Source organism: Rhynchophorus ferrugineus, unplaced genomic scaffold, assembly GCF_030347505.1.
Source record: "Rhynchophorus ferrugineus isolate W39M unplaced genomic scaffold, kcgeb_rfMv2 rfM11, whole genome shotgun sequence".
NCBI classification, from domain to species: Eukaryota; Metazoa; Arthropoda; class Insecta; order Coleoptera; family Curculionidae; genus Rhynchophorus; species Rhynchophorus ferrugineus.
Window position 1 is genome coordinate 1,020,592 of NW_027472590.1, and position 16,254 is coordinate 1,036,845.

Here is a 16,254-nt window from a genome sequence, read left to right on the forward strand (position 1 = left end):
CGGCCGCCGAAAAAATTATCGATATGTGGGAGAAAAAAAAAGTATTTTTTTGCAACAATTATGAAAAATATCGATATTTAAAAAAAAAACTAAAAATATTGGTGTTCCTTACGATTGATATGTTAATAATTGTGATAAAATAAAATGATAAAAACGCACTAAACATTTAAAATTAATTACCAATTTTAAAGGTTACAATTTCAAAAACTATGGATATATGGATGTATGAATTTTTTTCGGAATTTCTAGAACAGCAATCAAAATGCGCGAAAAACACTATCATGTAGAATGGAAGAATGCAACCGACTTTTTTATTTCAATGACCATCGCATAACATGATGTAGATGGCGCTGTATTGTCATATCGCAGGTGATTGTTGTTTTGTTTTGTGTCGGTTTTCTTGGATGAAATTTAAGTTATGGACGGGGTCGTCGCCCAACAATTTAGAATGACCTATGTAGAACAGTTCGTTTGGCGACCGGAATTCTCCACCTCTAAATACAACGGCCCGGGGAGTATTTCTTACGCTCTGCTCACTCTGAGTGGTAGATATAAAAAGTATCCCCAGTACGGCGACTTTCCGGAATGTTTTTTTTTCGTACGTATTATTTATTTAGAGAAAAAATTCAAAAGTAGTCTATATGGAAACTATTCCAGAGAGATTACGGAACATGGTGGAAAGAAGAAGCTTGCTCGCCGGTACTCTACAGACCACAAGACGAAGACCCTCTCCAGGCACAAGATTTTATTGTATTATAGTAAACATCGGTTTGTTATAAAGCAGGGATGTTCAATAATCTGATGATAGTTTTCAGATTGCGCTTGTACCAACGTCTGTGTATATATACCAAGTTTATAATCCTGGTGCCGTTATACGGATATGGGGTAAAATGCATTGTGGACCAAAATGGTTTCTGCTTTGGGAGGGCCCACCCCGCAAGTGTAAACCAGAAGCCAAAAAGTTTGGTCCTCCGTTAAGGAACATTAACTGCCTAATAAAGTAACTAAGAAAATCAAGGGCCACTAGATCTTTACCTAACTAAGTTTATCCTTATAGTTTGCTCAGGATTGAATTTAATCATTCACTATTAGACTACCACACATCAATTGATGCCGTATTACTGACGGGCCATCAGCCCTTGACCCGATTGCAAGCTCAAATTATTGGTAGAGGACTGGCAAACATACACAGTTTCGTTCCTGAGCCTGCAGTTTCTATTAGAAACGACTCGTCTGATACCTCTGGTAACGATTATTTTTCTATGCTGCCGGTATATATAAATGTAAACTAAAGGTTCTTTGCTAGGACTGATAGTGTTATATTTCAGAACGAAATTATATTGCAAATATTTCAACGTTTAGATCTCTTATCGTTAAGTCGGTGTTCTCAAGTTAGTAAAACTTGGTATGAACTTTCCAAGCATGGCAGTCTATATCACCATATTAGTTTAAAGGTAGAAATAGTTTTTTTTAACATATTTGAAGCACTAACTTTCTATTTTTAGCCTTATTGGAACTTAGTACGACCCAGAACAATAGACTATTTTACAGACAGATGCACTGTACTAAAAAAGTTAGATTTATCTTGGTGCGATCAAAGCATGAGTGGTTCTATACTTTCTGAATTCGCGGACAGTTTGTTAAGGTAAAAGCTTCGATTCTTCGCGATCCATAACGAATAGATTTCTTCCCAGGCTCCTGTTTAAATTCAAGGACACCATAACACACTTGGACCTACGGGATCTCCGTTATATTGACGACGATGTCATAGACTTCATTGTCCGCTGTACTAAACTAGTAGGTACGTGAGAGGTGAAAGTAAACGAGACACCGGCCTCAATTGCGTTTTGTTTTCATAGAATTAAGGTTGAAAAATTCGCGCGAGTGGACAAGATTGGACGACAATTTCATGACTAGCTTGGTTTTGTTGGACCTGACCTACACTCAAATTAACGACTTATCATTGATCCGGATTATGAAGGCCAATCCTCTTCTCGAACATTTGATTTTAGGTGAGGGGCGTTGCGGACTGTCGGTAATTTTGTATACAGGTTTTCGTTTAAATCGTACTTTGTTGAAGTGAAATCGCTTCAAGTTTTTTAACGCCGTCAGGATAAACTATTTTTGAAGTTAAATGTCAGTTGTTGACATTCAAAAACATTTGTTTGAGGTAAGATAACAAAGAGTAAGAAACGTTTTGTTTTTCTACTTACTTTAAGTTTCGTGTTTTTATAACAGTTGTCATACAATTTGATGTCGTTATTAGGAAATTACCTTTTTTCAAGATCAGAGCCAATAATTATTAAAATATTATAAGGAACGAAGGAAGAAAATACTATATTTATATGGCACGCCGTTTTTCGGTTGTTTTAATCCCTGGTTTCTTAAAATTATGTCTTGTCGAACTAAAATTCTCATCTATAGTTTATAGAAAGTAGCAGTCAACTCACGTCATCTGAATTTATGACGTCAAAACGGTGCAATGTTGCTGCATTTAACGTCGACATTTTAGTTTATTTTAACTTCGTTATATAACAAAATTCTAATATAAATTTAGTAATGAAACAAAAATGTTATAAAATACAATTTATTTATTTAAGCTTATAATTAAGCTGCTAATTTACAATCTAACATTAGTTCACAATTTCACCATTTGTCAATGCCTCTATGTGTCTGATGGAGTCCATCTAAATTGAAGGGTGTTATTGTAGATAGTGTACTGCTTTCCACATATCCAGATAGTTTTTGCCTGTATATCTTTCTTGGTAGCATAATTACTCTAGTAATTCTTTGCCACATTCCATAACAAATTGATTTTTGATTGAATATGGAGTGATAAGGAGGAAGACGTTACACTCTGTGCTCATATCTGACAGGTTAATTGAAAAGTTCCCGACCTACCGCAGTAAAATATTTTTTTGGCAAAATTCGTTTTTTTATTCAGTATAATTCCCTTCAAAGGTGATACACTGATTATAGCGACTCTCCAACTTTTCGATACTATTTTTGTAGTACGATTTGACCTTCGCTTCAAAATAGGCCTCAGTTCCTGCGATCACCTCTTCATTTGACGAAACTTTGACTTTGAACATTAGACGTTTCTTTCCAGGGAGCATTCTTTTGAGATCTGAGAACAGGAAATAGTCGCTGGGGGTCAGATCTGGAGAATACGGTGGATGAGCAAGCAATTCGAAGCCCAATTCATGAATTTTTTTCGTTGACTTGTGATACGGTGCATTCTCTTACTTACTTTTTTCACACTTCACAACAAAAGTTGCTTCATTCAAAATGCTATAATTCACAAACTAATGATCCGACAGCTGTCAAATGTATACACGCAACTTTTGAGGGTTTTCATTTATATTTACCAAGTAACAGTTTGAAATATTTCATTTTTTAACATGATATCTTCAAAATTTAATTTATGTTTTGCAAGTTGATTGTTAATTACAGCTTTTACCGACCACCTGTAGGGATCTTTTTGTTCCTAACAACTTTTGTTTTCTTTACACTCTTTTTTTTTTATTAGCGTCTTGCCAAGGGTGGCGTAATGTTCCATTTTGAACCTGATATATATATATATATATATATATATATATATATATATATATATATATATATATATATATATTATTTATTTATTTATTTAATTTGGGAGGTTATAGTTAATAATTCCAACAAAAAACCCAACAGCTTAATATTTAATAGTATCAATACTTACGTTTTTTTAACCCCCATTACCTCGTACCTGTTCGAAGTTATTGGTTAGAGACGTAATCTGTTTCTATAGCATTAGCCGGCTTGTCACTAATATTTTGAAGAATTTTGTTCGAACGTATCGTGTTCGTGTAAAAAGATGAGGAAAATATTCTGGTATTCTCTGGTTTTAAAATGAATTTACAAACAGGGATAGGCAACACATTATACATCTTGATGACATAAGCTCATTGCTACTTTGAATAGGCTATATTAATGTTTTTTTTTTTAATATTTTTAGAATGATTTGGTTTGAAATTGTTTTTTTTCAGTTCAAATGCGTTTTCAAGTTAATGATTATGGAGCTTTATATTAAAAAATCAATCCACCGAATCAAGCCGGTTTTTTTTAGAGAATAGATTAGGACATAAATAAATACTCGGATTTTTCGTTCACACAGTTAATGTTTCAGATCAGTGCGAGGGTTTGGGGGACATGGATGCACTCGTGGGCGTTGCGACTCGATATAATAAAAAATTGAGGACGTGGCGTTCGTGGAAAGTGAACGCGTACAGCGAGGATGGTTTCGTGATGTTCACTTACTTTCCCGATCTAGAGGACTTGGACCTGGGTTGGTGTGCCGTCGATTTGGATGTAGGCAGCTCTCTAGTTGCGATAGCTCAGTCATGCCGGAAACTGAAGCGGTAAGGATCCAGTCTTGTGACGATTTCCTGTACGATACGGTTCTTTCAGTCTGATTCTCAGCGCTTGGAGGATGCTGGACGACGAATCGCTGGCGGCCATCATTGAGAACTGCAAGGAGATAAGGCACCTGGACTTGTTGGGAGCGCGGAACATCAGCACCAACGTTTGCGAGAGAGCTCTGTACAAATTACCGAAACTGAGGCTTTTAGATATCAGCTATTGCGAAGGTATCAGACGGGACGAGGTAATAAGTGAAAATTGAGATAGATTTGTTCGCTCGATTGTCGTTTTTGTTTTCGAGCAGGTCGAGATCTGGACTCAACAGTATCCTCACATTACGATACAGAGGAGCTACGAAATTAACGACGGCTAGTTTCGGCAATATACGTTTAAATACATTGTTTTGTTCGTTTTTTGTATAGTTTATCATATTTTCCTAAATAATTTATAGAACTGTGTTATTTCAATTGTAGTAAAATGTTAATTCCAAATGTATTTTGAAGCTTTATTACATCTAGGTGGCGTTCTACGCAGGAAACAATTTCTTTATTTGTCTTTTTTTTATTTTTTCTAGTAATGTATTCGCGTTTTTCTCAAATTTTGAATGAATGAATGAATGATGGACGATTTTCCAATAAAATAATTTATTTTTGTTATATTTTATATATCTAATTAAAATGTTCATTATTGATAATGTGTTGGTTATTTTTGCAATGCAGTTTCCTATTTTTGAAGCATATGTCAAGAAATTGGATATGCTGCCTTTTTCGTGGCTTGACAGTAGAATTAAAAATGGAACGTGACAAAACGGCGACGGAAGTGTCACATTTGACATTGACATATATTATGAGGTTGGAATGCGAAATATATCGAATATTGTTTGTTTGTTTATTTGCCGTTGAAATTTTAATAATTTGTAAGGAATTGGTAAGGTAAATACTTTATCAGTATACGTAAATTATTTAGTAATTCAATTCTTATGACGTTTGTTAAAAGGCACCTGTCAAACAAAAATTAGCGTTTTCTTTGAGGTTAGAGCGAATATCGAAAGAAGATTGATACAACGGTCACAATTTAAATTAAACTTTATTACAAAAAACCTATTTATTTTTTGTTTTCTTTTCGAAATCCATTTTAAAATTCGCATTAATAACAACTGATCAAATATATAAACAATCTTATATTTATATGACACACAGTTTTGAATTGCACAGTTAATTTTTTGTTATATATATATTTTTTTAATTTCATTAAATAGGCGAATTAAAATAGATTTGCTACAGTCCTCGCGTCCATACACATCGTTATTTATTCGAGAATATTTTTTTTGTTCTTTTAGAATATCATGCTATGTAATATAGGGTTTGATCTTATTACACATACGGAAACAACAACTGTCAGTTTTTTTTCACATTTACATATAAATTTATTTTTTGGCTAATGTTTTTTTTTATTCATTCTGTGGCTGATGGGTTTGTTGGAAAGGCGAAGGTGCTGGCGACGTAAGTAAACGTCAGCAACAAATCGAGACAGCCACGTTAGAAACTCAAAAAGAAACATTTCACAAAGCGTTAGTTAGATTAATTTTGGACGAGTCTGAATAGTTGGTTGCCTAACATGTCGTGTTTTGTCAGATGGAAATAGGAACGGCGATTGTTGTAAGGAACGTTGGAGGTTTTTTTTTAATTTTCAGAAATAAGCCTGATACTATTCAGTCTCGTTATAACAACAAATAAATCTTAACATTCAATAGTAAAACATAATAACCAGCCTAACAGAAAGCTTGAGTATCACACAATCAGAAAGGACAAGTATATATCTGGCATTTTACAAATGTAACGTACGTATAGACTTTTCATTAAAAAGGAGTTTATGTTCAAAGTATTAACGTATCATTCTCTATGAAACAGACAACAATTACTGTAATTTTTCTTTTATTTAGATGCGTGCGTATAGTACCCCATATGAGATAGGTGTAAGACACTTATAATAAGATTCACTTTATGAAAAAAGGAGATATTTTAGAACAATTCCAGTCGGATCGTTTGCTGTGGAACTGAAAACAAGTTATCACAATTCGAGGGTTTTCCTTTCACTGGCTTAAGAGATGTGGAACGGTAACCGTTGAACTAGACTGTTGATCTGATTCCACAACAAATGACGCGTCAAAATTTAATAATATTAGATATTTAAGAAATTTAGTATCAAAATATGTCAACATCTCATCTGCTATCTAGGTAATTAAAATATATTTAAGTCTTAGAAACACCATTTGTCGTGCTTCTTTTGTTTCATTCTTTCTTTTTTTCTCATTGTTTTTTGCCTAATTATTATTATTAATATAACATCGAACACATATATATTATATTACAGATATATATCTTATATAGTACATGAACTATACTAGAGTGTTTTTTTATATAATTATGAATTTTTTTGTTATTTTTCAGGTAGATAAAGATATTTAGTTCAACATTTACGAATTATGAATTAAAAAATAAGGTCCTCTTTAACCCGCTGTATATTTTAGAACGTCATCTTGCGACGCGTACTTTACATAAATACAATAATGGATTTTATGGACGAATGAAACACAAACAAAACACGATCGATCGCCTGGTGATCTTTGTGGTTATGAGGTCACCGCTGATGGTGACAGAAACAACTCGCTTGAGATTAGAATTCATTAAACAAGTGTGAAACAACGTCATCGCGATTAGTTTAATGTCATATTGACGTTTCGTGGTTTCTTCTCGTTTCACTCTTGACATACTTGACAGAAATATCCGAATTTGTTATTGGAAAAATGAAAAATGTCAATGTGATTTAGTGACGTTTGATATATTTTTTCAATGTGTATTTTTGAGATTACACGACATCGTTGATACTGACAAAAATAATCTGTTTGATATTATTGGTGATATTAACATTTGATATATTTTTTTGAGATTATACGCCATTGTTGATATTGACAGTGACATCTGCGAAGAAAAATTGTGAAAGTGAAAAATGAAATGTCAACGTAATTTAATAGATGCCATATTGACATTTGCTATATTTAATATATTTTTTAACGTGTATTTTTGACCGACAAAAATAATTTGTTTGATATTGACGTTCGATAAAACATTTTTTGAGGTTATACCTCATTGTTGATATTGACAGTGACAATTGCGAAGAAAGAATCGTATGAAAGTGAAAAATGAAATATCAACACAACTTAATTTCATATGTGTTTCAAATTTCATAGTGACATTTGATATATTTTTTTATTTACATTGTTTTTTCGATATATTTATATTTATATTTTTTATATGTATGTTTTTGAGGTTACACGTCAATGTGGACACTGGCAAAAGAAATTTGTTTAAAATACTTATTGATTTTGGAGAAATGTTTCACGACGTTCAATATCTGAATCTGAATATCGGTGGTCTATTAGAAATCATGGACTCAAAAGTATTTATGCCCCAACAATTATTATTAATTTTTTTATAATCTGTTATAGCTCTGTAGAGCTCTGTAGAACAAGATGTGACAACGTTTAGAAAAGTACACTTAGCAACTTGATCAAGATTGTTTTATTATACACGTATTTAGAGTAGTTTTTCTCTAAGCCATCTGATTTATTTTATTGTAATTATAGTAATTTTACACATATTTTCTTAAAATTATAGATTTTGAAATGTTTAGTTGTATAATACGTAATGGTTTTCAAAATAAAAAGTTACAATTATTATGTCAAGAATCAATATCTATGGATGTGAATGTTTTTATGAATTTTATTTATTATATATATTTTTTTTAAATTCAAATAGTTTTTTATTTAAATTTCATTGGTTGATGAAACAGTAAACGCAGTAAAATATTTTTTTCAGAGGCCTATAATGGATATTTAAACTGATCAATGAAAATAACTTGCATGGGCGATTATAACCCCATCTAGATATTGGAGGCAGCGAAAGATTTTTCTCTATTACTCTAACATGTGATATTATTGACTATACTGACGTTTGATATATATTTTTCGAGGTTATACGCCATTGTTGACATTGACGGTCACAATTTTTTGGCTTCTTTTCTTAATATGTCTTCTTAATTTTTGAGGTTACATGTCACTTTTGACATTGACGTAAATATTTCGTTTGGAAATGATTGTAAGAAGAGTGAAACGTCAACATCATTTGACAAATGTCATAATGACGTTTAATATTTTCTTTTTAATGCCATTGTTGACATAGTAAACGTCTTGATAGTTCGTTTGACGTTAAAAATGAAGAGTGAAAGAATGTAATTTGATGAATGTTATACTGACGTTTGATATTTTCTTTGCGAAATGTGTTTCTTTGTACTATTAGTTTTTGGTTTGAAATATTTGTATTATGCTGGCGCGTATCAAAAAAGAAAACTGACTAAAATCACCAGGATAAATGTCGAAGTATTCATAATTTATAACGGGTTAGAAGCTGGCGTGTTTCCCCAAACACTAGCCGGCAATTCGTGGCCTCCTTGGACGAACCACGCCTTTCTAATTCGTTTTAAACAATCGATTGTCAATACAATGAACGAAATGGTTGAATTTTGCTCCCAAAATGATAGCGGTTTTGGAAAAACCTTATTCAATATCATGCAGACAATTGTTAAACGACACCCGCCCTGTCTCAGTCGGCGATGTCAGTCTCTTATTCGACCGCGTGTCTCGCGGGAACATACTGGGCGTTGTCTGACGACTGGGCCAGCGCGACTGATTGTCTTCACTGATTTAGTTGCTGTAGTCGAACGATTCCCATTCGGAGAAGCGGGAATCTTGTTTCTGCAGTCTTTGAGTGCATTCTCTAATGTAGGAGTCCTGTATCCTGTACATGCCGGAGTTCGCTTGGAACATGAGTGTCTCCAAGATCCGCTCGTTCTTGATGGCCTTGGAAGGCAACACAACCTATAAAAACAACGAGATAAGTTAAAACTATGGACCATAATGTTACTACAATCAACCAGTCTTTAATAGTACGGCAGTTTTCGATTTACGGCCTAAAATGTTTTGCTATAACGACAAAAAAACTTTTTTCGATGTTGATATATCTACATGTTGCCAATCTTGCGCAAGCACAATCTAGATGCATACTCCTTTCTATTTCCTGTTGTTTACGAGCTTTATTCAATGTGTGCATATAAAGCGGCTAGTTTAAATTTGTCTGTGAGTGTTTTATATACATATTTATTACTGATTGTTACACATTAACTGGAAAACCTGGTTACCAGCGAAAAATGATGACGACAGTGATCTGCAGATCACCGTTTCTTCATCGTCTTCAGATAAATGCAATTAAAAAAATATGTTTGTATATAGATTACTGTTGGTTTTTGGAGTCAGTTATTATTTTATGTACAAATATGGGTATTTTTGATTTATATGAAATAAAAAGATAAAATTCATTTCAAATGATAATAAACCATGTTACATATTTAACAAATTTGGAACCGAACCAAAAAAAGGCTCGTGTCGATTGGTGCAAAGAAATGCCTAAGAAATTCAATCGCCGTGCTTCGAAAGATGTCTATAAAATCGTGACAGTTGACGAATCATCGATATATTCGACTGTATGGGTATTCCAAGATGAACCAAATCCAACAAAATTGTTCGCGCACGAAACACTTCAAAGAAAATGGTGGACTGTTTCTTCGGGACAACTGGCCATATTGCAACAGTGCCTCTAGAGAATCGTAGAACAGTAAATTCTGATTGCTGCACAACCGTTTGTTTGCCGGAAGTCTTCGGTGAAATAAGGAAAACAAACAAGAGACGCCGGATTGTTCTTCGTCATGACAATGCGTGCTCTCAAACAAGAGATTATTTGAGCACTCAAAACATGGAATTCATGGGTCATCCACCGTACAGCCCTGATTTGTCACCCAGTGACTTCTTTTTGTTTCCATCCGTGAAGAATAAACTGCATGGTCAACGATTTTTATGGCCCAAAGAAGCTTTTGAAGGATTCAAAAATCATATTTTGAAGATACCTCATTCGGAATGGAATAAAAACTTTCAAAATTGGTTTAAGCGTATGCAAAAGTGTATCGATCATCGTGGCAAGTACTTCGAAAAACAATAACGATATATTCGCAGCTTAACTGTTTGTTTGCACTATATACTGCACTTTCATGTTAACAAAGGTCAATAATGGTAAAAACACTGAACAGATCAGTAGAGTAGGGAAGTTTTAAGTTAGTCGCTCACGATCAGATTGAGTGTCAGATCCGATTGAAACACTGTTCGACTAGAAAACTAAATTACCTTAATGAGTTCCTGTGGCGATATCCTGTACAATTTCAAGTCCCTGGCCAGTCTCTCCATTATGCACTTAAATTCGAGCTTGGCATCCAGTTTGCTGGAGGTTTTCGTCTTGATTTTGTGCCTCGCCCAGGCTAGCATCGCCTCGAATTTCCTTATTTCAGGTATTTCCAGATTCCTGCAAGCACAAAAATCGATTCAATCGAATCTACATTCAACTTAAAAGGTTTGATTTACGTAGAAAACATTGAAGATGAAAAACAAACAATATAAATAAAAGTTAGCAGGAGTAAAATCTGGGGCGTATGGTGAATAAGGATGAAAAATGATTAGTTACTAGAACTAATAAACGAAGAACTATAGGAAATACAGAAAAACTAATTCAGTTCGCATCTTAACCATTTAATTCACTCTGTACCTGCACATTATCATTTGTACCATGGACTCGCTCAGATTCAGGAACTCTGGTAGCTGCAATAACGCATAGGCTCTGGTCTCCACGAACGCCAGGATCATGTTCACCAGCTCCGAGGCGGACGTGTATCTCCAGTAGTAGTTTTCCAAGGAACAGAGCATACAACAGACCTAATAATCGTCGCAATTTTATGAATCAAACAAGGATCCCAGAAAACGTGTGACGGTATCATCCACTTACCACGTCTATCCTTAAAAATTGTTTGGCATGATGGAAGCAGGCCTGTAGAAGGTCGGGGAGGTCGTAGTGTTCCGCCGCACATATCAATCCGGGTATAGTAGAGCAAGTTAGTGGACAGGACCCTGGAAAATGCCAATAGAGGGAAATATACGCACTGCAACATGAAGTAAAGTCCTTACCGGTATGTAAATAATCAAGTAATATTCTAAAAGTATCTGAATCGAACTCTATAATAGAAAATTCAGTCTGCGCTAGCTTGGTTCTGTCCACCTTCTGCGCGTCTGCGCACACGCTGAGCCTTGGCACTGGTAATTGGGTGGGACACTTCTCCTTTCCTTCTTTCTCTTTACCGTCTTTATCTGTAAGACGGAAAAACACATTACAAATATACAGAAAATTAAGAATCATGTCAATTACTTTAAAGCATGTCAATTTAGTTGAGGAAAATGATAAAACTGAGGCAGCAGAAAAAAATAAATGTAGTTAAAGAATTTGGGGTTCTCCAAAAATAGAGAAAGCTGTAAATTGAGATAGTGGTGGAAGTCAATTGAGTAGAGATTATCAAAGTATTTGAGGAAGTTGAAAGTTATGATATAATTGAGACAGTAGATAAAGTGGAGGTAGCTGTAGAAGTTAGGCTTGTAGTAACATAAAGTTAATAGTGAAATCTGATAGAGTTGACAGTGTTAAGAATATATAAATATCTGATGAAGTTGAAAGAGATGATATAGAAAAAGTAGAGGTAGTAAAAGAAGGCGAGGAAGTTGTAAAAATAATATAATTATGATAGAAGAAAAATAGAGTTAATTGAAGAAGTTGTGCTTCTAATAAGATAAAGTTAACGGTGAAAGTTAATATAGTTGACAGAGATGAGAATACATAGAGAGCTGATGAAGTTGAAAGACATTACATAGAGAAAGTAGAGGTAGTTAAATAATTATTAACATTATCAAAGTACTTGAGGAAGTATTAAAATAATATAATAGAGATGGTAGAAGAAATAGAGATAGTTGTAGAAGTTGGGCTTCTATTGAGTTAGAGTTAATATTGAAAATTAATAGAGCTGACAGTGTTGAGAATATGTTATATAAAGATCTGATGATGTTGAAAGGGATGATATAGAGAAAGTAAAGGTAGTAAAAAAGTTGAGATTATCAAAGCAGTTGAGAAAGTTGTAGAAATTATATAATTGGGATACTAGAGGACTTGGGATACTAGATAGTTGAAGAAGTTGAGCTTGTAAGATAGAGTTAATAGTGAAAGCTGATAGAGTTGATAGGGTTGAAGGTAGTTGAAAAGAAAAATAGAGGTAGTTCAAGAAGTCGGCAGTGTTTAGGGATTGGAGATTTTTTTAACAGAAAAGAAACTCACTCGAACAGTCTTGGCTGCTAGCCCACTTCTTCTTGTCGTCGGCGGACAGGGCCTGAGTATTGTGCTTCCGTATGGACCTTCCCCACCCGGCAGTGATAGTACCAAGTCTGGTGAACGCCCTCTTCACCATAGGCGAACTGGGCACGCTTTTGGGTCGGGGACTCTCAATATCAGGCACTTGGAGGAAGTTGCTCGACTTGGGCCTGGACTGTTGCGGACTGAGAAGTGTAGGCACCGGCCTGGCGAGCAGTTCCGCTACCGGTACTTGCGGCGAACCGAATCTGGAACGGGCGGTTCCCGTGATTGCCGTCGTCTACAGTCCACGGGTACTTACCCCGTCTGAATACCGTAAAGCATCTCCTGGAATACCCTGCTTCGGACGCCTAGAATGGCGCGTACCCCGACCAGTTTCACCTTCTGCTTGCTCTGACCCACCATGAAGGTGACGTCGAACAGTTGCGAGTTGGCGGCGGCGTTGTCGTCCGTGTTGAGGAAGAACTTCGTGAAGTCCTTGGCGATCTGATCGTAATCCTCGAACTGATCTCTGACGCTGTCCAGGAGTGGCGACGATGGCCTCATATGTCCAATGGGTCGCCATGATCCTATGCACCAAGACGTTTGTGAATGAGGACAATTGATGATGAAAAACGGCTGAATTTATTCATTGAATAAAGCAAAATTTATTTTCCAGTATTCGTAAAGTTACTAAAAAAATCCAACATACATTCTGTCAAGTCATTTATTATATGAACAGAAAGTGCCGAATAGTAAATAATTGTACTGTATCTTATACTTTTTATGATACGTGTTATATACAGGTATCCATTCATTTTTCGAAAATATATCTCATTAAATAATTCAAAAACGAAAGGCCATGGAAATTATATTGTATTATGATTTAATTATATGTAAAATTTTGTAGGATTCCTGTAAGTCTTATTAACCTGCGATCATTTGAATGGATACAGCAGCAACAGGTCGGAAGATTTAAAAAAATACAAATTTTCATGACTATATACATGGAAAAAGTTCCAAAAATTGTTTTAGCTGTTCGATAAAGATAAAACTTTTAAAATACATGTATTTTGGTGTGAATGAAACGAAATTTCATGCTAAATATGTGATAAAAACAGAAACCCATTAATTTTATGAAAATCAATTTGTATTTCTATAACTCACAAATTAAAGGTTGTATAAAATTGACTATACTATCATCTAATTCCACGTAAAATTCTGTATAGTTTCTGTTATTTTTATTAACTTGAAACCATTTGAATGGAAATGATAGTAAAAAGTTTGAAAATTACAAAAAATTGCAAATTTGTATGACTATATACATGGAAAAAGTATTAAAATGTTTTTACCTCCCGGATAATGATAAAACATTCAAAATAAATGTATTATGTTATGAAAGAAATGACAACCTATGCTAAATTTCTCTAGAATTTCTCTAGAAGTTTCAAAGATATGTGGTAAAAACAGAACCCCACTAATTTTCTGAAAATAAAAAATGAAAATTGTCTTTCTATAACTCAAAAACTAAGGGTTGAAGAAAACTTACTGAACTAGCATCTAATTCAAAGTAGAACTCTGTATAATTCCTGTAAATTTTATTAACTTGAGATCTTTTGAATGGAAATGACAGTAAAATGTCTGAAAATAATACTTTTCTAATAAAGATGAAACATTCAGAATACATGTATCTTGGTGTGAAAAAAACGAAATTCCATGCTAAATTGTTATAGAATTTATATTTTTTAAGATATGTGAAAATTTGTTGAAAATACACTCTTAATTGTAAAGTTTAAAAATTAAAGGTTGCATAAAAACTCTTATACTATAACTTGATACGGCTTAAGCAAAGATACGACAGCAAAAATATTGCAACAACTCTGTAGTAAGGCTATATCTATTCCTGATGACTTTTTTTTAACATGATGCATAGTTCCTGTTATAGAAGAGATAAATTCATAACTTTACGGTATTGAGTGGAAAACATATGAATCACCATGTGACATGGGAAGCCGCATACAATTCACCAGAGACCATTTTCCGACAGGAACTGCGATAAGCACGTCTCAATCACAATAATTAAAATTTTAACCCGCCAGGGGGCATCAGAGTGTTCCTTCTTTAATTAATTTTAGTTCACCTCTTTGTCGGACCGAGACCCCTCGTCGACAGGACGCTTTAATTGTCTCGATTGTTAATTAAAGTCGCCGCAACTCAAATAACAGCGTTGAATGAGTATTGAGTTGTTATACAGGGTTTTTTTTCATCACGTAGACGTTAGGATCTATTATCGGAGTAGCTAGTTGAAACGGTTTGTTAAATTTTGTGATTTAAGCCAAAAATTGTCGAGGTCTACCACTTGCCTATCATATTTTTTCATAAGAACTCACCCCGTCTGTACGGTTTAGGTATTTGTCCAGTCTCTGCGTGATTTTGCAAGTTGGCCACGATATCTTCCAGCATCTGCGACCTGGTGCGCTCCTGCATGCGGGCGAATTTCGGCGCGGAGTAGCTGGCTCGCTCTCCGTTGACGATCTTCGTGAGCAGCCATTCCCTGAACATGGGTCCCTTGTCGAACAAGCTCTGTTCCCACAGGTACGGTTTGTAGGCTCCCACTTCGTCTCGCGTCACCACCGAGACTTCGTATCTGGTAGGTTTCCTTTTGATTCGAGGTGATGTCCGTACTGTCGACAAGAAACGCGAATATGTATCATATGATGTTTAAATTAAAGCAAATTCATTTTAAATTTTACTAATTTTGTTACTACCAAACATATTTCAGTGTTGAAGAAATTATACGAAAACAATGAAAAAAATATATCAGAAAGAATTAAGCGACAAGTAGCAAGAAAGTTGACTTCGTTATTATATTAAAGAAATTAAAAATTGTAAAATAGAAACAAAGTGGGGACAACTGTAAATATTGCAAATAAAAATATTACGGAAAATCCAAAGTATCGTGGAGAAAGTATGTTGTAGTAGATAATAAACAATATAAGAAAAAAAAATTAAATACGATACTATTGAAGTAGTTGAGATTGTTAATTTTATTAATATAGTTATAGGAAAATTGGACAAAATAAGAAAATCAATATACTAAAAAATAGAGGTAGTTAAAGAAGTTGAAGTTTTTCAAAAACATACGTTTTTTTTCTAGTAAAACCGAGATTGCGAAAAAGTCCAAATTGTTGACAGTTGATAATATAAACATAATTACGGAAGACTGTAGGGAAGAATGCTGCAACTGATGACTTTATTAAATATGCCAAGGAAGTGAGAAAATTGAGATAGCAGAAAAAGTAGAGGTAGTTGAAAGTACCTGAAATTGATCAACAATTTAATAATCGCGGAAGCCAAATAAGTTGGGAGTGTTAAGAGTCTTTAGGAAGTTCCAATAAATGATAAAATGGAGTTAGTAGAAAAAGAGGAGATAGTTAAAGAAGTTGAAATTGTAAAAAATTGAGATCTTAATCAAATGGTCTTAGCGGAGTTAGTCAAGAGAGTCTTAAAAGAAGAAAATATTGAA

The 16,254-nt window shown here is 34.3% G+C and overlaps 2 protein-coding genes across 4 annotated transcripts in view; one reads left to right on the forward strand and one right to left on the reverse strand.

Moving 5' to 3' along the window:
* The first annotated feature begins 341 nt into the window (after positions 1–341).
* On the forward strand, positions 342–5,095 carry LOC143204451 (F-box/LRR-repeat protein 4). Of its 2 annotated transcripts, XM_076416998.1 has the most exons (11): positions 343–598; positions 658–758; positions 809–1,000; positions 1,058–1,271; positions 1,329–1,454; positions 1,506–1,645; positions 1,695–1,801; positions 1,860–2,012; positions 4,169–4,400; positions 4,450–4,645; positions 4,706–5,095. In XM_076416998.1, the coding sequence occupies exons 1-11, from the start codon at positions 419–421 to the stop codon at positions 4,772–4,774; spliced, it is 1,710 nt and encodes a 569-aa protein (XP_076273113.1). In that variant the 5' UTR covers positions 343–418; the 3' UTR covers positions 4,775–5,095. The 2 variants fall into 2 exon arrangements, with proteins under 2 accessions (XP_076273114.1, XP_076273113.1); XM_076416999.1 differs by lacking the exon at positions 1,860–2,012 and having other exon boundaries at positions 342–598.
* A 2,604-nt stretch (positions 5,096–7,699) lies between these two features.
* rsh (Rap GTPase activating protein radish) overlaps positions 7,700–16,254 on the reverse strand; it is a 76,633-nt gene continuing 68,078 nt past the window's right edge. For both annotated transcript variants that reach the window (XM_076416993.1, XM_076416992.1), the window contains 8 exons: positions 15,119–15,412; positions 13,051–13,318; positions 12,717–12,997; positions 11,525–11,704; positions 11,346–11,467; positions 11,109–11,275; positions 10,694–10,868; positions 7,700–9,337 (listed from right to left, as the gene is read on the reverse strand). In XM_076416993.1, the coding sequence (XP_076273108.1) occupies positions 9,164–9,337; positions 10,694–10,868; positions 11,109–11,275; positions 11,346–11,467; positions 11,525–11,704; positions 12,717–12,997; positions 13,051–13,318; positions 15,119–15,412 (1,661 nt within the window). In that variant the 3' untranslated portion in view covers positions 7,700–9,163. The remainder of the gene's footprint in view (positions 9,338–10,693; positions 10,869–11,108; positions 11,276–11,345; positions 11,468–11,524; positions 11,705–12,716; positions 12,998–13,050; positions 13,319–15,118; positions 15,413–16,254) is intronic.